This window comes from Nerophis ophidion, linkage group LG02 (genome assembly GCF_033978795.1).
Source record: "Nerophis ophidion isolate RoL-2023_Sa linkage group LG02, RoL_Noph_v1.0, whole genome shotgun sequence".
In the NCBI taxonomy this organism is placed as follows: Eukaryota; Metazoa; Chordata; class Actinopteri; order Syngnathiformes; family Syngnathidae; genus Nerophis; species Nerophis ophidion.
This window is the reverse complement of record NC_084612.1, coordinates 33,395,929-33,415,752: the sequence shown is the minus strand read 5'-3', so window position 1 is coordinate 33,415,752 and position 19,824 is coordinate 33,395,929. Positions and strand designations below refer to the sequence as shown.

The window sequence follows — 19,824 nt, the reverse complement described above, 5'->3', positions numbered from 1 at the left end:
TTAGGAGAGGGGCCGTGCGCAACCCGAGGGTCCCTGGTTCAATCCCCACCTGGTACCACCCTCGTCACGTCCGTTGTGTCCTGAGCAAGACACTTCACCCTTGCTCCTGATGGGTGCTGGTTAGTGCCTTGCATGGCAGCTCCCTCCATCAGTGTGTGAATGTGTGTGTGAATGGGTAAATGTGGAAGTAGTGTCAAAGCGCTTTGAGTACCTTGAAGGTAGAAAAGCGCTATACAAGTCAATCAATCAATCATACAACCCATTTATCATTTATTCATCATTGAGAAAAGTGATGAAACAATAGACAACTTGACAGCCGTAACAACATTTGTCTTAATGAAATAGGCTAGCTGTCTTGTGTCTATGTCTTATAGACGGTTGTACACTGGCAAATGATACTTGGAGAGTAGATTCATATTAATCAGTGTACATTTTTTGCCTCAAGGTTTAATTACAACAGTATTTCCTTAGGTGAAGCTCACAGCAGTGATTAGGGCACAAGTACTGTGTGTTATTATCACATTTGTGCTGATGCATCAGATTAAAAAAGAAACACCTATGAATGAAATCTGCTCCTAGGGCATTATATTTACTGACCATAATGAGGGCAAGCTGTATACAAAATGGGTAGATGGAATTAGATGAATGATCCCATTTTGGTGGAGAGAATAGCCACCTTTACACTAAGTGGTACAGTTAAGTGTGTACTGTTCTTTAGTGTAGTTCAAAGGCCAAAGCTTCGCCTGGATTGTGTTTGGACCATGGTGGTTGTGTAACCGAAAACATGAATAGGAGTCATAGTGGATCTTTGTACAGTCTGATACAGTGGTACCTAAATTTAAAGGTTCCCCAACTTAAATAATGTTTTGAGATGAGAGCTGTCTCTCAGCTAACTAAATGTGAGCAAATATTTGAGTTGCAAGTTTCCTTGTCATTAGTTGGCAGAGCAAATGTCACAGTAAACCATATAAGATCACATCAAAACATCTGGTCATACTCCCTAATGTTAGACTCTACCCGCATTGTTTGACTGTACAGTTAGAGGTCACGTCTTTCTGAGAGATTTAAAACAGCCTGTGACCAGCTTAATACAGTTTCAGTTTGAAACTATATAGAGTTTATCTGATTTATATTTGCTACAAATTTCTAACATGTTAGAATTATAGTGTATGTATATATGTGTTAGCTTATAGCTAAAGGTGGACAAAACTTTGTTTTCCATGGGAAGGAAGATAGTACAGGTTCACTCGCCAAGGTATATGTTGTACATGATTATTATTACGTTACGTCATTAAAAAAAGGTTTGTTGTTCATTCTATTGTATTGTTATTGTTATTGTTTTGTTTTAAAAAAGTCATGCTGTTTTGGGGGAAGCATAGCACCAATTGATTTAAATTAATTTCAGTGGAAGACATAGATTTGACTCCATGTTTTAAGTTAAGACCTCCGTCACGTTACCAATTAGATTGAGTTACTACTGTATATGAAAGATTCCTTAACAAACTTTTGTTGCAATCTGGCGTAATGTAAAACAAATTCATAAATTAACCGGACCTCCTCCTCCTATTGTCATATCATACCCAGCTGATCCATTTATTGTCATTATTAATTTGTAGACTGTCATGTTTTTCTTTAGACCAGGGTTTCCGAACCTTTGTTCCATCAGGGACCGGTTTAATATATGCATTATTTTCACGGACCAGCTTTTTACGTGGCAGATAAAAACAGCAAAAAGATGAGCATGAAAAATTAGCCTTTGGTTACAATCTGGCACATTAACATTTTGTATGTCAAATAATATGCATTGTACTATAACAAAGGAGTTGTAGTATACTTCTATCAACAAACTTATTGGTGTATTTAGTGGGACAGGCAAGAGTTAAGTCAGAGAAAATGCGGTAGTTTATAAATTAACAATGTTTCCGTGCGGCCCGGTAGCAAATGCGTCACAGACCGATACCGGTCCTCAGACCAGTGGTTGGGGACCACTGCTTTAGACCAAAGATTAGCCCAGTACACATATGCAGCGTGAAAATGTTTGTGTATTCTCTCTTCTTTAATTTGTAATATTCCTGCTATCTTAGGTCTCACTCTCACTTTGCTACCTTTTTAAATAAATCTTGGTTTCTTTTTTTCACCCCTCCATGTAATTCAAAACAATATGTTCTTTTAATTTGTGAAGCAAATAAACAGTCTCCTCTTTATTCCAATTGTTGCTTTTGTTTTTAATTGAACGGGACCTGCTTCCGGGTTACAGCCCGCGCGTTGAGACTGGCTTATGCAGGATAGGAAGGGTCCCCTGCAACGCCACACACCCACTCAAGAGTTCTGGTTTTCAATCGCACAATTCAGGTGTGTTAGTATAATCATTCTGCAATGCTGTCTGCTGAAAATGATGGAAAGGGCCACCCTACATAGCAAATGACCCTGTAATCAAAGTTGGAATTGCCACAAAACACATTTTAATATATTCAACACTCTACTGCCATCTGGTGGCTGAAGTGGATAGTGCACCCCCAATTCGTCACATTTCATGTGTCAGGTGAACCCTGACAAATGGGGCCACATGAATTCCCGATCTACTGTGTATTTGCTACAATATTTTAAAATGACACACTGAAATAGAAAAAAAAACCGTAAAAGGTCACTAAAAAACGCACAATTTTAGGAAAGCGTGGTAATGTTTCATTTTGAACAGGCATTACAAGGTTAAATTATATTACATCACATGTTTACAGGTACACAATTCATCATGTCTGAAAAGGAGAAGGAAGATGCAAAGCATATTTAATCTTAGCCCTTGTCCCCACAAAAGCAGTTGCTGATTAGAGTTTGTTCACTTCCTGTGTTTAATATTTACCATTTTTATATAGTAAAAGAAAAACAATAATGATGTCTCAACAGTAAAGTTACTTCCGTCGGTGGGTAGCTTATTGAATAATGAATACATTAATTATTTATTACTTTGGTTTGGAGTGAAGCTGACAGAATCATTGTTAGATATGGTAATAGGTGAGAATAATGATAATACTGTTTACAGCTGTTAATTTTCATATTTTGACCTGTATAAAATTAGTTTTTGGAAGTTGAGCAAACAAATGTAATATCCAAATGATCTCTGCGTCCTAAAATCTTTCTCAATGCACCCTGTTAAAAAAGTTTGAGACTTAGGAAGTGAGATAGTGTGGGTTAATTGGAAAGGACAAGCCAGGCTCGGGATCTTTCTGTGTGGAGTTTCCATGTTCTCCCCGTGAATGCGTGGGTTCCCTCTGGGTACTCCGGCTTCCTCCCACTTCCAAAGACATGCACCTGGGGATAGGTTGATTGGCAACACTAAATTGGCCCTAGTGTGTGAATGTGAGTGTGAATGTTGTCTGTCTATCTGTGTTAGCCCTGCGATGAGGTGGCGACTTGTCCAGGGTGCACCCCGCCTTCTGCCCGATTGTAGCTGAGATAGGCGCCCCCGCGACCCCAAAAGGGAATAAGCGGTAGAAAATGGATGGATGGCTGTTGCTGTATGTTTAGCTGTGAGTGTGAGTGAGCCCAGCATCCTTGTGGGATGGGAGAAAAGACAAATGGGGAGCTTTTCCTGCAGGTCATTAGAGTGTTTTGTATTAAATGTGGACGTGTGTTTTAAAGGGGATGAATGGTAATCTGAATAAGAATGATTGCATGCTTGAGGGCTGCTTTAAATTGAACAGGACAGCCTCATTGCCTGGTGCTCAAATAGAGTTCTGGTATTCTATCTTTTGTCGAGTTTTGTTTTGCACGCCCGTCGCCACCTCCCCCCCCCCCATCATCATCTTGGACTTTTCTGTTGGCTGATGAGTTTGTCTCTTTGTCTGGTTTCAGTCAGACACTGCGTCACCTCCTGCCTACAGACACACAGACACTCGCAGATAACGTGACAGTGGCAGAGACGGATGGCGTGAGGGAGGGGGACAGGGGGGATAGACAGATGTACAGACACAGCCTAACGGCGGGGGGATGGGTATCCCTCACACATCAATCATGAGACTATGAGAAGCCTGCTTGTTTTGCTAGTTCATAGCTCAGCACTCAGACACACTTTGCAAGTGCAAACAAACTGATTTCTATGGGAAAAGTGCACAAAATGGGTTCACATGTCAGCTTCATTTGACTGGTCGCCACATGGTTGAAATGGCAGACCTCTTTTGAGATGTTTCTTCTCAGGATTTGCTGTAATTGCTCCTGACTAGTCACTGCGGTTAGCAGCGTCAGGATTTACAGTATTTCCCATCTTGCAAGGATTGGGTTCTAATCATGAAGTTTCAAAATGTGAGGTATGAATGCCACGTCATGGTACGCCTCTCCCAGGATGCAAAGTAAAGTGCAGTTTTGCAGGTTCAAGTGCGCGAAGAGAAGCTGCCGTGCATACGGGCAGCTCGGTCGTGGAAGTGTTGGTAGCACCGTACAAGGGCGAGCTGGGCTGTTAGATGTGTGTGGGTGGCACTGAAACAGAGCTCCTGCAGGAAAAGAGTGCAACCTACTTACCCCTCGGGACTGCAGCATGTCTCTTGGCTGGATGTTGGTTTGAAACAGTGTAGGGGGTTGGGATGCAAATGAAGTGTGCACGTATGTCAGCAGGCTTGGCTGGCATTTCATTCAGTGTGTGTCCCCCAGTGCACTGCATTGTTTTGCCTAATATAGGTTTGGTATATATTAGGGACTGTGTTTGTTTTGGTTTGCTAACCTATTTTACTTCAATTGCCTGACAGCATTCATAGTGTTGTTTACTCCTTCTTTAATCAAATGGCAAAGTGCTCTCAGAGGAGAGGCCAGCACGCATGCACTTGTTTCAAGGGACTGTTGGTGCATGCAGAAGTGTTGAAAAATTAATGACTTCTTATGGTAACTAAGGCGCGAAAGGCTGATTCTTTTGTTGCTATGGAAATCAAAAACCTCAATTGATGCTCAATAGTTGCTTTTGGAAAGTCTTTTTTGTAACATAATTGATTGCAGCCACTTAAAGGGGTCAGTCATATTGTGTTTTTCTTTCTCCTTTTAAAACACATCCAAAACATGTAATGGCGGGGCTATGGTCAAAATACTGCATAGTTTATGTTATACAGACCATCATCAAGCCGCTTTCTGACTGTCTCTTCATAATGTGCCGTTTTCTGGGTGAGTCTTATTTAAAAGCGAAAGTCCTCTTCCAGTCCAAGCAGCCGGCTTCAACTGTGTCTCCACTACATCAGCCATGTTGTATTTTTAGTGCTTCCATATCGAGTACTGACATACTGTATTTCCTTGAATTGCCGCCGGGGACGGCGTGGCGCAGTGGGGGAGAGTGGCCGTGCGCAACCCGAGCGTCCCTGGTTCAATTCCCACCTAGTACCAACCTCGTCACGTCCGTTGTGTCCTGAGCAAGACACTTCACCCTTGCTCCTGATGTGTGCTGGTTGGCGCCTTGCATGGCAGCTCCCTCCATCAGTGTGTGAATGTGTGTGTGAATGGGTAAATGTGGAAGTAGTGTCAAAGCGCTTTGAGTACTTTGAAGGTAGAAAAGCGCTATACAAGTACAACCCATTTATCATTTAATTAATTTAAAACCTCTCCTCACTCCTGCGCTTACCAAAGGCATGTGGTAAAAGTAAGCATGCACTACTTATTTTAAAACCTCTTCTCAATCCGGCACTTACCAAAGGTATGCAGTAAAAATTTGAGTGTGATGTAAGCTTGGACCTTAAATCCTACTGAATAGCTCTTAATCTTCTTACCTTTATGCGATTTCAAATTACCGGTATTGAAATCAGCCTCCTCCATTTTGAAAATGATGACAGGGGAAGTGTCACTCATGACGTCACGAGTTTGACCAGGCGGTAATACTAAGCATGCGCTAATTATTTTGGGAAGCGAGTTTGACCCGGCAGCAATTCAAGGCAGGCGCATACTATATGCCCTGCGGCAATTCAAGGAAATATATGTTATATCTATACATTACTTTTTGTTAAAAATGGCAACAGTGGAGTAGTTTACCACGCATGTCCATGTACAAGCCGATCTGCACTTTGCCCCACAAGAAGAGGATAGAGAAAAATAAGGAACTTATTGACTACAACTTTTGCCTACAAAGGAATGAAAATGTCGTGCAAAGCTCATCGGGTAACACTCTACCATAAACTGTATGGAGATAGCCACGGCAAAATACATCACTAAAGTTTTAAATTCCTTTTCTTGTATGTATTGCTACTAGGACTGGGCGATATGGCCTTTTTTTTAATATCTCGTTATTTTTAGGCCATATCGCGATACACGATATATATCTCGATATTTTGCCTTGGAGTTAAATTAACACTTTATAAATATAATCACAGCAGTATGATGATTCTATGTGTCTACTTAAAACATTCTTCTTCATACTGCAATAATATATGCTACTTTTAAACTTTCATGCCAAGAAGGAAATCATAACGAAGTCAGTTGACCAAAACTGTATTTATTAAAGTTATTAAGCAATGGCACAAACGTTTGTCATTTCCAAAACAGAAAGTGCAAGATTGTCAGAGACATTTTAAGTGTCAAATATAAATCATCTGCATAATAGAAAATCAAATAGTGTTCGTCCTTCGCTATGTGGTATGTTACAACGGACGTTACTAAATTCTATTTTTTTCCATACGGTGTTGATGTGGAAATGTTTGCCTCGGCATTTTGATGGTGTGGCACCGAACAGAGATGTTGACATGCAGTTTGAAGCACTCTTCATTTTCTAGCGGGTGACTTTTTAAAAGATGCTATATATTAGCAGTAATGCTAATTTTTATAGAAACGCTCGTGCCGCATGCAGAACTTATTACGGTTGCCTGTTCGACATCTTCCCACTTGAAGCCAAACCACCGCCAGACGATGGACCCCCTGCTGTTTTTCTTGGGAATTACTTCTTCCTTCATTCGCACCTTTTTTATCTCGTATTATCACTCGCACGGCTCTGCTAGCATCACAGCTAACGTTACCCATGCCGCTACCTCTGCTCCTCGAGGGCATATACGTATGTGACGTATGTAAGAAGGTGCGCTTGTCTATGAGATGGAGACAGGAAAGGGTGAGGAGAGCCTGTAGTGTAATGCCCGTAGCTAAAAGCAACTGCGTGAGAACATATACTCGAATATCACAATATAGTCATTTTCTATAGCGCACAGAGACCAACCCGCGATATAATGTGTATATCGATATATCGCCCAGCCCTAATTTCTACATGAGTTAACTGTTGAAATTGTAACAATCCATCCATCCATTTACTACCGTTTATTCCCTTAGGGGTCGCGGGGGGCGCTGGTGCCTATCTCAGCTACAATTGGGCGGAAGGCGGGGTACACCCTGGAGAAGTCGCCACCTCATCGCAGGGCCAACACAGATAGACAGACAACATTCACACTCACATTCACACACTAGGGCCAATTTAGTGTTGCCAATCAACCTATCCCCAGGTGCATGTCTTTGGAAGTGGGAGGAAGCCGGAGTACCCGGAGAGAATCCACAAATTCACGGGGAGGACATGCAAACTCCACACAGAAAGATCCCGAGCCCGGGGTTGAACCCTGACTTCTCAGGACCTTCGTATTGTAAGGCAGACGCACTAACCCCTCTGCCACCGTGAAGCCTAAATTGTAACAAATTAAAGCAAAATAAAAAACTATGTATAAAGTATGTATGTATGTATGTGAACTATATACAGTGCACACTGGAGATTGTATCCATCTATGGCAACCATGCAGCTGTGCTTACTTGCTCTCTGTCATTTTCAACTGTCTTTTTTTTGTTTAGTTTTTTCTCTTTCGCAAATTAAAAGACATTACATTTTGATGTACATCGATGGTAGACGAAAAGAAACGGTAGCTAAGAAAATATAAAATGCCAGCTTAATTTGGACTCCCGAACAAAATATGAATGAAATGAAATAGAAAGAAGCAGGTATATTAAAGGCGAATAACAAAGCATACACAAACCTCTTCACAGTGAATTTGTGCACTCCAACTTAATTAGATTTCCACACAACTGGCAAGATAGTCCATAACAATAGCAACCTTTTTCTGGAACAGTATCAGTTGGGGCACGAACAGTCTTTTCTTTCGGATTTAAATTTCCTTCCATGAATCCGCAGAGCCTAATGAATGAACTTTGAGACATTCAAAACTTTTGTATCTATGATTTTAGTCTGAAAATTCCTTCAAAAAACTCTTCTGCCGGTCTTTCTTTGCATCAAACCTGCATCGAACCCGATACATTCTTGATAGTTGCATCATGAAGGTGGCGCAATCAAAGATCATTTATTGATGCTGTCTGCTATTTAACATTTGCATAGCCATTATAGACGTAATACAGTATGTGCCAGTATTAAAGCGGAAATCACTTAAAACAAGTTGTAAGGGTCCGTAAAGCCTCGTATGACCAATAGTCACATTAGAGATTGTGTATGGACACTTGGACTTCACATGTAGGTGTAAAAATACAAAAAAAAAATAAACTATTTGAGAAATAAGACTAACTTAGTACATGAAAACTTAGTGACTGTTTCCCACAGATTGCCGATATAGAGTACGTGTGGCGGTGTCGCCAGGGCCGTGTTGGTGTCAATATGACCTTGTCATGTAAATTGCATTAATGTCAATGCATGTATTTTCTTAAAAAAGGGTAAAAACATATCGTACATATATTTAAAAAACAAATCTGTTAACACATGTTTATTTATTATATCATTGTGCTCTATTTTTTAATTGTTACTTCTTATTTTATTCCTACAATCATGTAACACAGGCTGCACTTTGTACACCCCAGGTTTATTGGTATATATTTAGTTCTCCAAATATATTAACAGTCTTTTAAATTAGAGATGAAAAAACGACTCAAGGAGTTTTTTTAGTCATTGGTTACAATGAAGTCACAGGAAAACTAAGCGCACAAAGGAAAATACATTAATATACATATAAAGTGCACATGCATGTAGGAATCATATTAAATCAACACAGTTGGGTATCAACTGGAAAAAATTAATACAATTACGGTATACACGGTGGGAGAGGGGTTAGTGCGTCTGCCTCACAATACGAAGGTCCTGCAGTCCTGGGTTCAAATCCAGGCTCGGGATCTTTCTGTGTGGAGTTTGCATGTTCTCCCCGTGAATGCGTGGGTTCCCTCCGGGTACTCCGGCTTCCTCCCACTTCCAAAGACATGCGCCTGGGGATAGGTTGATTGGCAACACTAAATTGGCCCTAGTGTGTGAATGTTGTCTGTCTATCTGTGTTGGCCCTGCGATGAGGTAGCGACTTGTCCAGGGTGTACCCCGCCTTCCGCCCGATTGTAGCTGAGATAGGCGCCAGCGCCCCCCGCGACCCCGAAAGGGAATAAGCGGTAGAAAATGGATGGATGGATGGACGGTATACAGGATGAAGGTTGACTAATGCTGCTAGTTTAATGCTAGCATGAACTAAATGACTTGAAAATTAGCAGAGTGAACTTGTACAAACGTTTATTAATGGAGATTTTCATGCAATAAAACTGACATAAAATAGTTAAGTGAATTTCTACTTACAGGCATATTTACTAAACTGCGTTAAATAAAATACTGACGGCTAACTTTTCACTGCTCCTGCAGCACACATGCCACTGTGTGCTTGGTGAAACTATGGAAGCCTGTTGCTAAAACCTCAGACTCCTAATTTTAAAACAAATGGCATAGTCAACGCTTTGTGGAACATGATTGCAGGAAAAGGAAGCACATATATCACCTGGAAGGTGAAGTGTTACTGTATCGCAAAACCTTAGCTAAATGCACATATGGGAAGCACTTCGAACCAAAAGCTCTAAAAAGAACACGACCGGCTAGCCTACAATACCATTAGTGTTTTAACAGAACGTATATTTTTACAAGTGTCTATACTTTTCACAATTACTTATTGTATTGAATAAAAATTGCTCGTCGGCCAGAGGAATGTGTTTGGTGTTTAGGCTTTTGTCAGTCATCGCTGTCTGGGCAACACATATGCGGTGCACTAAGGCTGTCTTAGTCTACTAACAGTTGAATCAAAGATGTTTTTTTAAAAGAGAAATACAAATATTGTGATGATAGCATTTGTATATTGACTGGTCACTAGGTGTCAGTATAATGTCATATGACATATAAATCTAGCATATATTAAGGTCAGTGGTTCTCAACCTTTTTTCAGTGATGTACCCCTTGTGAACATTTTTTTAATTCAAGTACCTCCTAATTAGAGCAAAGCATTTCTGGTTGAAAAACAGAGAAAAAGAAGTAAAATACAGCACTATGTCATCAGTTTCTGATTGATTAAATTGTATAACAGTGCAAAATATTGCTCATTTGTAGTTGTCTTTCTTGAACTATTTGGAAAAAAAGATATAAAAATAACTAAAAACTTGTTGGAAAATAAAGAACTGATTCAATTATAAATAAAGATTTCTACATATAGATGTAATCATCAACTTGAAGTGCCCTCTTTGGGGGTTGTAATAGAGATCCATCTGGATTCATGAACTTCATTCTAAACATTTTTTCAGAAAAAAAGAAATCTTTAACATCAATATTTATGGAACATGTCCACAAAAAATCTAGCTGTCAACACTGAATATTGCATCGTTGCATTTCTTTTCACAGTTTATGAGCTTACCTTCATATTTTGTCAAAGTGTATTTCAATCCATCCATCCATCCATTTTCTACCGCTTATTCCCTTTCAGGGTCGCGGGGGGCGCTGGCGCCTATCTCAGCTACAATCGGGCGGAAGGTGGGGTACACCCTGGACAAGTCGCCACCTCATCGCAGGTGTATTTCAATATATAAATTTATTAAGGAGTATTGAATTGTTGCTTTTTTAAGAATATTTAAAAAAAAATCTCATGTACCCCTTGGTATACCTTCAAGTACCCCCATTTGTGAACCACTGTATTAGGGGGTGTGCTGGAGCATATAGTACTTTTAACATCATTAAAATGAACAAAACAGATCTCATTCGCAAGTTTTTATTACTGCAAAAAAGGCTAAACCACTGATAAACACAGTAGAGATTGGATTGTTTATTGAGGTCCTCGGCGCTGGCACTTCACCGACAAGACGTCCAACTTGACTAGAGGAAGTAAAAGTCGTAACAAAATTTTTTGTACGACTCAGTGGTCTCAAACTCGTTTTTATTGAGGGCCACATCGCAATTTTGGCTGCCCTCAGAGGGCCATATTAAACAGAATATATGAATATAAATTTATGAAGCCTTGTTACATTAATTAAACGGCGGGCAACATAAAATGATGTGGCAGGCCATATAAGAAAATGAAATCATGTGCGGGCCACGTAAAATAATATGACGAAACACGCAAAAGGTGGGGGTGGGCTAGGTAAAATAACATGGCAGAAAATAAAATAAAAATGGCGTGGGATGCCACATCAATGATGTGTACCGCATTTTTCTGAGTATAAGTCGCTCCGGAGTATAAGTCGCACCTGCCGAAAATGCATAATTAAGAAGGAAAAAAACATATATAAGTCGCACTGGAGTATAAGTCGTATTTTTTGGGGAAATTTATTTGATAAAACCCAACACCCAGAATACACATTTGAAAGGCAATTTAAAATAAATAAAGAATAGTGAACAACAGGCTGAATAAGTGTACGTTATATGATGCATAAATAACCATCTGAGAAGGTGCCTGGTGTGTTAACGTAACATATTATGGTAAGAGTCATTCAAATAACTATAACATATAGAACATGCTATAAGTTTACCAAACAATTTGTCACTCCTAATCGATAAATCCAGTGAAATCTTATACGTCTAGTCTCTTACGTGAATGAGCTAAATAATATTAATTGATATTTTGCGGTAATGTGTTAATAATTTCACACATAAGTCGCTCCTGAGTATAAGTCGCACCCCCGGCCAAACTGGAAAAAAACTGCGACTTATAGTCCGAAAAATACGGTACATACTGTAGAATAATTTGGTAGACAACTAAAAATGAAGTGGCAGGTCAGATGTAGGGCGATGTTAAATGATGTGGTGGGCCAAATAACATGGCGAAACACATAAAATTGGGGGGCCAGATCTGACTGACTTTGACACCTGTGCTTTACGTGAACTTGCAAAAAGGTCATTACCTCAACAGCAAATAGGTACACCTAAAGGGACAGGCGGCGCGCGCCCAATTTCCAGTGACTTCGGAAGGCACGGAGGGCTTATGTCGGACTGTGGATCATTCCAACGTGCTGGGTCTCCCATGTAGAAACATCTTACAAACACGATTCGTAAAATATTATTGAGTGCATACAAATCGTTTTTAGGAGAGAGATGTGGGAGGACAAGACACACAACCAGCTGTTTCAAACACATGACGTCACACCACGAAGCAATAATTGCTTTTTCAGTGATAGCCAAAATTCTAAGGAAATAAGAATGATCACTTATTCTCGAAAAACTATTTGTCTGCACACAAGGGTCTATTATTAACGATGAACACAATCATTCATCCGCCAAACACATCTGCTGTACGCGGTGGCCTCAGGTACTTAAGTCCGCCTCCCTCCCGTGGACGTGAAGGAGGGTTTAATATCCGAAGATTCAACTGCTATGTTGATAGTCGAATCAGACTCCTCTTAAGGCCCTGTTTACACTAAATCCCACCTAACCTTTTCCGTGTCCACACACAACAAGGCCACCGTTTAAGACTCCCCCGCCCCCACCATCCAGCGGCGCAACATGACCTAGTACGCATGCTCGTAAAATGCGCACGTCATAGTCACATCCAGTGTTGCTTTGTGTGCAAGTTCTTAAATGTAACTTATCTGAACAATATCCAGTGTTGTGGTATTTCAATTAACTAGAATCCAGTGTGCTGTGGGGCCCTATCGTAGTTAATCACACCTGAGCCATCATGAATTAATCAAATCTTTATTAGACACGTAAAAAATGTGATAAAGAACATTCAACATTAATCAAACTAGGGATCTAGATATCTAGTCAGAACACTCTTCACTTTTTTGCCTACACCTTCGTTGTCCATTTGTTTTTGGTGACTTTATATACTCTGGACCTGGACGTTGTGTCGGCGACATACATGGCAGACAAAAACTGATGCAGTCTGCTTTGCCAGTCCAAAAGCATTTAATGTTTCCCTCAACCACCAGGTAATACAAAGCACACGCTACCTTTTTTATCACATCCACGAGAGCTTGCATTCTCATTGTCTCTCCTTCGACAAATGGACAAAGTTTTTCGCTAAGTAGAATCACAGCTGACCCGTACATTTCAAAGTTCTCTTGCCGTCTGAGAAGGGTTGTATCCGAAATAGGTGTAATCGCTTTCTCTTAAAGTATTCATGTGGGATTTTCACAAGCGTCTGTACATGTAGAAGAAGGAGAAACACGGGCATGTCTGGATGACATTTCCAATGTTTAGTTTCGGTTGTTATGAAACCGCTTTATTATGAAGCTGACTGTGGCGTGTTATTTCTGACGTCACTTCCTGTGTGGGCGTGGTCTTTTTGGCGTCACTTCCTCTGTGAACTCACTTTGTAAACGATCAATGAGTCCATACAAAGCTAAGTGCCGGAAATACAACAATTATACGGCTGACTTACCCGTGTAAACAATTGTCCGAGGAGGGGGACCTTAAACGCTGGTTTAGTGTGGCTGAAACAGGGCTTAGGCTAAATAATTATTCGTTTAAGGGGTTAAACGACTGATAATGTAGACATGGCCTTAAGGCAATCTTTAACTATTCGATGACAGCCTTCGTGTGCAAACTCACAAAAACAATCCCAGAGAAGCAACTGACACTTTGCAGTCTTGTTGTTACCATATAATATACATTCAATGATAGCTAACGTTAGCTAGCCAAATCGCAAAAACACACAATGCTCATGCAGGAGCGCATATAAAATATGGAATATTGTTCCTTATTATTTTTCGTACATCTAAATATACAATCTATCTAATACTTTTTTTTTTACTTTCATGCTGATATCTAACAAAAGTCAATGCATGAATTGTATTTAAAATTCTGTTTTTACGAGGGTAATGTCAAACACTTCCACAAGGGGTGTTCGTTTAACAATTTCCTACCAAAACCAACCAAACAACTTGCTATTTTTTCAGAACTACCTAATGAAGTGTCCTACTGTATGTACCAAGCATAAACATGGATTAATGTACCTTCTGTGTAGAATTTTTATATTAAATGTAAATAATTCACCCTTTTTTTGCGCAAACAAGTTTAATAATGAAGTGAAATAAGTATGAATGTAAAGGACCGATAGCATCCAGATAACCGAAATTTCACTAACTAGTTTTCTTTTAGTATGTCTTGCTCCTGGAAATGAATCCAATTCTCCTCTTTAGTGTGGTGTGCTCACGTCTACAATGCTGACACACCAACAGATGTTGATATACTTTCCTCTCTTTAGACTCTTACCAATATACTTGTTAATTTCCTGATAATATCTGATAGGCGCCAGCGCCCCACCGCGACCTCAAAAGGGAATAAGCGGTAGAAAATGGATGGATGGATGGATCTGCTTACTTTTCGTTGCAACGTGATTCCATCTACACTGATTTAATTTTACTAAGCACTTATTTCCTAACTTAGGTTAGCATAGCTATTAGCATGCCTTCTCCTAGCTTTGGGTAACTAAGTTATATTTATTAACAAAAAAAAAAAATCTTAGCAGCATACAGTGTTTTGTAATCATTTCTATAAAAATGGTGTGTCTGTAATTAGGTATTTAAATAAATAAAACCCCGGAAGACATGATTATGGATGTCCGATAATGTCGGACTGCCAATATTATCGGCCGATAAATGTTTTAATATGTATATCGGATATTATCGGCATCGGTTTTACGATTATCGGTATCGGTTTCAATAAGTAAAATTGATGACCCTTTAACATGCCGTTGTGTACACGGACAAAGGGAGAAGTACAGAGCTTCAATAAACCTTAATGGCGCTGCCTTTACTTACCGGCCCAGTCACACAATATTTACAGCTTCTCACGCACTTGAGTTAATGCAAGGCATAAGTGGTCAACAGCCATACAAGTCACAGTGAAGGTGGCTGTATAAATTACTTAAACACTGTTACAAATATGCGCCACACTGTGAACCCACACCAAACAAGAATGACAAACACATTTCGGGAGAACATCCGCACCGTAACACAACATAAACACAACAGAACAAAGATCCAGAATCCATTGCAGTACTAACTCTTCCGTTACGCTACAATATACCCCCTATTCCCCCCCCACCCCCATCTTAACCCCTCCACCCCAACCCCGCCCACCTCAACATCCTCATTGTCTCGCTCAAGGAGAGCATGTCCCAAATTCCAAGCTGCTTTTTTGAGGCATGTTAAAAAAATAATGCACTTTGTGACTTCAATAATAAACATGGCAGCACCATGTTGGCATTTTTTTCCATAACTTGAGTTGATTTATTTTGGAAAACCTTGTTACATTGTTCAATCCATCCCAACAAAATTAGCCACAATAATGTGTTAATTCCATGACTGTATGTATCGTATCGGTTGATATCGGTATCGGTTGATATCGGTATCGGTTGATATCGGTATAGGTAATTAAGAGTTGGATAATATCGGAATATCGGATATTGGTAAAAAAGCCATTATCGGACATCTCTACACATAATCATTTGTCTTCCTAGAGGTCAACCCCTCTATAGCCAGTCACAGGATTTAGAGAAAAGTGGGGTGAGCATAGCCCAAGAAGGAGCCTCCTCATTGGCTGACGCGATATATAGTGAAGCGTGTTTGCAGTAAAGCATGGCTACCAAACACCCACCTGGAAAGATCGCAATACCTGCACTTGTTGTTACTGCATATACTGCAAAAAACCCAAAAAGAGGAAATAAAGAGAATGAAAAGAAAGGCGCTGTACATCTAAAAAAACCAAAGAAGAGCCAAAACTCGAATAAATATTGGATGGAGGGCATTGCATGCCAGTGTTGCACTAATTTGGGATGCGCAAGTAGCTGTTGTCCTTCTAGACCAGTAATCTAATGTTCCGTTTTTTATATGTTGTGTGTATCCTTTTGCGTGTCTGTGTGTTACCGATAGATACAAAATACGAAGTAGGGGAAGGCCCCTTTGATGCAACTTCAGATGCGTGTGCACGTACAATTCTTGTGCGCATTTTCATGCACTTCCAGAGAGGACACTGGGAGGAACTATCTGCGAGGTGCGCAGTGTCATTTTTAGTTTGAATTGTGCCTGGTGGCACTAGATTCACATGCCCCAGCTTTAAGGCTTATCCTCCAGTAATAATTATAGTTGATAATGATACTTAAGATACTAAGAAATGCAGTTTATTTACGGTAATAGAGATGATTATTAATTTAGTGGAGCGGCTCCACACTGTGTATGTCAGCCAGACAGGATCAGCGTTAAAATGATCACATACTTTTCACAAAAATCGTCTGATACCTATGGGTGGCCAATCGATCAGCACACTCCTAGTTTACAGTATATTAAGTCATACTTTTCCATTATGGTGGTAGTTTCAAATATGCTGCCGTTTTCTCACCCCCTCCAGGGCCATTCCACACTAGCGGCATTGCAGGATTTCAGCACACCATTAACATGGACGGCAGGGACGAGTTCACTGAAGACAGTGAATGCTGCAGCAACAATTCCCAGGAAGTCCTCGGACAGGAGAGCATCTCAGGTAAAAGACGAAGGGATGCGGCAGGGATGGACCACGTTCCTCGTAGTGAGGGGGTGTTAGTGAGAGTAAGCCCTGCCCTGTGCTCTGTTGTCTGTCTGTATTGATAGGGCTGTGTTTGCCTCCATAGAAGACAGCGATAGCGACCTCGACCACCACGGCGAGGACTCCTCGTCCAACACCTCGGCTGATGACCACATGACCGCCAAGAGGGCGCAGTGCCGCCTGCAAGGAGCGGGAGTCAAAGAGGTGAAAGTGGCAACATCTATAATAACAACACACGGAAGTCGGGCATGGTTGAAGTTAGAATCTCAGCTTTGTGGGGCAGTCGGCAGATACGTCAATAAATGAACAATGGAGGGGTAGAGAGAGGGACAATTTGACCTTTGAACTGCAAAACTTCTGCTGGGGCCTTTTCCAGCTTGTTTAGGGCTTCTACTGTGCTTCTTGACACTTTCTAGCTATGAGGCAGCAGTGCACATCCAATACGCCATTGTGCTGCGCAAATGTAAACATTTGTCTGTCTATTCACATTCATACACACACACTTAATGCAAACATCTGTTTGCCTGATTACATGCACACATATGTAAACAGCTGGCTGTCCATTTACACACACACAATTAATGCAAATATCTGTCTGTCCTCACACACACACACACAATGCAAACATCTGTTCGTCCATTCACACACTTTTTAATGCAAACATCTGTCTGCCTGATCACATACACTCATAATGTAAACAGCTGGCTGTCCATTCACACACACACACACACACACACACGTAATGCGAACATCTATCTGTTCTCACACACAATTCAAACATCTGTCTGTCCATTAACATACAGACACACACACCTAATGCAAATGTCTGTCAGCCTCATCAAATGTGCACATAATATAAACAGCTGGCTGTTCATTCACACACACACACAAATAAATAACGCGTCTGTCCATCCATTTCCACATGAACATAATGCAAACATCTGTCTGTCCATTCACACACATACATAACACAAACATCAGTCTGTCCATTCACACACACACACACAATACAAAAATCTGTCTTTCCATTCACACACACACTTAGTGCAAACATCCGTCTGCTCATCACATGCACACGTAATGCAAACAGCTGCATGTCCATTCACACACACACACACACACACACACACACACACACACACACACACACACACAGACAAACACACATTTCCAATGCAAACATCTGTCTGTCCATTCAAACACACAATGCAAACATCTGTCTGCATGTTAACATGCACAATACATGTAAACTGCTGTTTGTCCGGTCACATAAACACATACAGCAATTATGGGTCAGTCCATTCCTACACAATACTCATCATCATCTGCCTTCTAATTCACATCTAGTATAAACACCTGTGTCACTTACAAACTTAAGATAATAATAAATGTAAGTCTATGAGTGGGGGGAAAATGACAGTGCTGTAAATTTCAGTGGTCTTAAAGCTGGTTTAGCCCTGCACTCACACACAAATACGTTTTTGTTGGGTCCAGGTGAGTGTAGATTCTCATATGGTTTAAATAAATTAGCTTTTAATCTGTTTACAGTATTTCCCTTCCTGTCTATTTCCTCTGATTAAAGTTAAATGAAACTATATTTGCCTTTGCTGACATGAACAGGACTCCTTATGTCGTGCAGCTTTTGTTAGAAATGGTTCTGTTTCATCCTTAGACTGAGTCCCTTCTATGTTGCTATGAACGCCTACAGTATGTCACTGTCATGGTGAGTCAAGGTCGAGCTCACTTGCAAATGCAGGACATTCCTAAACTACGGTTGCAGAAATGCTTCAGGAAGGGGGCAAAACTAGCCTTGTTGCACTTCCACAAAACTACTAATTCATATTTGTTGGCCTGACAATTCAAAAATGAATTGTTGCACCAAATGTTAGCAATGTCAAATGTACTTTGCATGTGTGTAGAATGTGTTTGAACTGTTTTCGCCGTCTTTCCACAGGAAAACGAGGAAGGGTCTGACCACTTTGTATGTCCTCTTTGCACACTGGACTTCAGCAGCTCCGAGAAGCTCATCTCCCATGTCTACCAGGTGACAATAACTCTTGTCCAACGATCGTTTCAATTAGCATCAGCAATGATACTGGGCAGCCAATACAAGGAGAATGTCTGCATTTTATTGTTGCAGTTTTGAATATTGATCTTACATAAAGGGAAGGGGATGCATTTACTCCTATGATCCGTGCTTATAGCTAAAACACCCATCCATCCATCCATCCAGTTTCTACCGCTTATTCCCTTTATGGTCTCGGAGGGCGCTGGAGCCTATCTCAGCTACAATCGGACGGAAGGCGGTGTACACCCTGGACAAGTCGCCACCATCGCAGGGCCAACTAGCTAAAACACCATCAACACAAATTACGTTCTGACAAAATATTACGTTTTAAAGGCCTACTGAAACCCACTACTACCTACCACGCAGTCTGATAGTTTATACATCAATGATGAAATATTAACATTGCAACACATGCCAATACGGCCGGTTTAGTTTACTAAAATTAAATTTTAAATTTCCCGCGAAGTATCCTGTTGAAAACGTGCGTGACGTCACCGGTTGTAGCGGGCATGTTCTTCCAGCACCGCTCACGGCTAAAAGTCGTCTGCTTTAATCACATAATTACACAGTATTCTGGACATCTGTGTTGCTAAATCTTTTGCAATTTGTTAAATAAATAATGGTGAAGTCAAAGTAGAAAGATGTAGGTGGGAAGCGGTGTATTGCAGCTGCCTTTAGCAACACAAACACAGCCGGTGTTTCCTCGTTTACATTCCCGAAGGTGAAGCTTTACTACGGAACAGAGCGGTCAAGCGAACATGGTTCTCTACCACATGTCAACCGGCAGGTTTCGGGGTGGAAAATTGTGTTAATAAGTCGGCTCTTACCATAGACATGAGCGGAGCTTGCGTCCTCCTGCAGCTGCGGACTCTCTTACCTCCTCCCACCGGAGACACTGGCGGTCACCACACCCTTGGCCACACCCCTCCGACTTTCAGGTACCATATAATCTCACTAAAACACTAGTAACACAATTAGCAGATAAGGGATTTTCTAGAATTATCCT

The 19,824-nt window shown here is 40.7% G+C and overlaps 1 protein-coding gene across 11 annotated transcripts in view; it reads left to right on the top strand.

The window, feature by feature from the left end:
• znf821 (zinc finger protein 821) overlaps positions 1 to 19,824 on the top strand; it is a 40,571-nt gene that overhangs the window by 8,964 nt on the left and 11,783 nt on the right. For 5 of the 11 annotated variants that reach the window (XM_061882225.1, XM_061882207.1, XM_061882262.1 and 2 more), the window contains 3 exons: positions 16,577 to 16,708; positions 16,836 to 16,954; positions 18,705 to 18,794. In XM_061882225.1, coding sequence (XP_061738209.1) covers positions 16,577 to 16,708; positions 16,836 to 16,954; positions 18,705 to 18,794 — 341 coding nt within the window. Of the gene's footprint in view, positions 1 to 10,718; positions 10,804 to 16,576; positions 16,709 to 16,815; positions 16,955 to 18,704; positions 18,795 to 19,824 lie in introns of all 11 variants that reach the window. The other 6 variants (XM_061882280.1, XM_061882269.1, XM_061882297.1 and 3 more) reach the window with 4 other exon arrangements.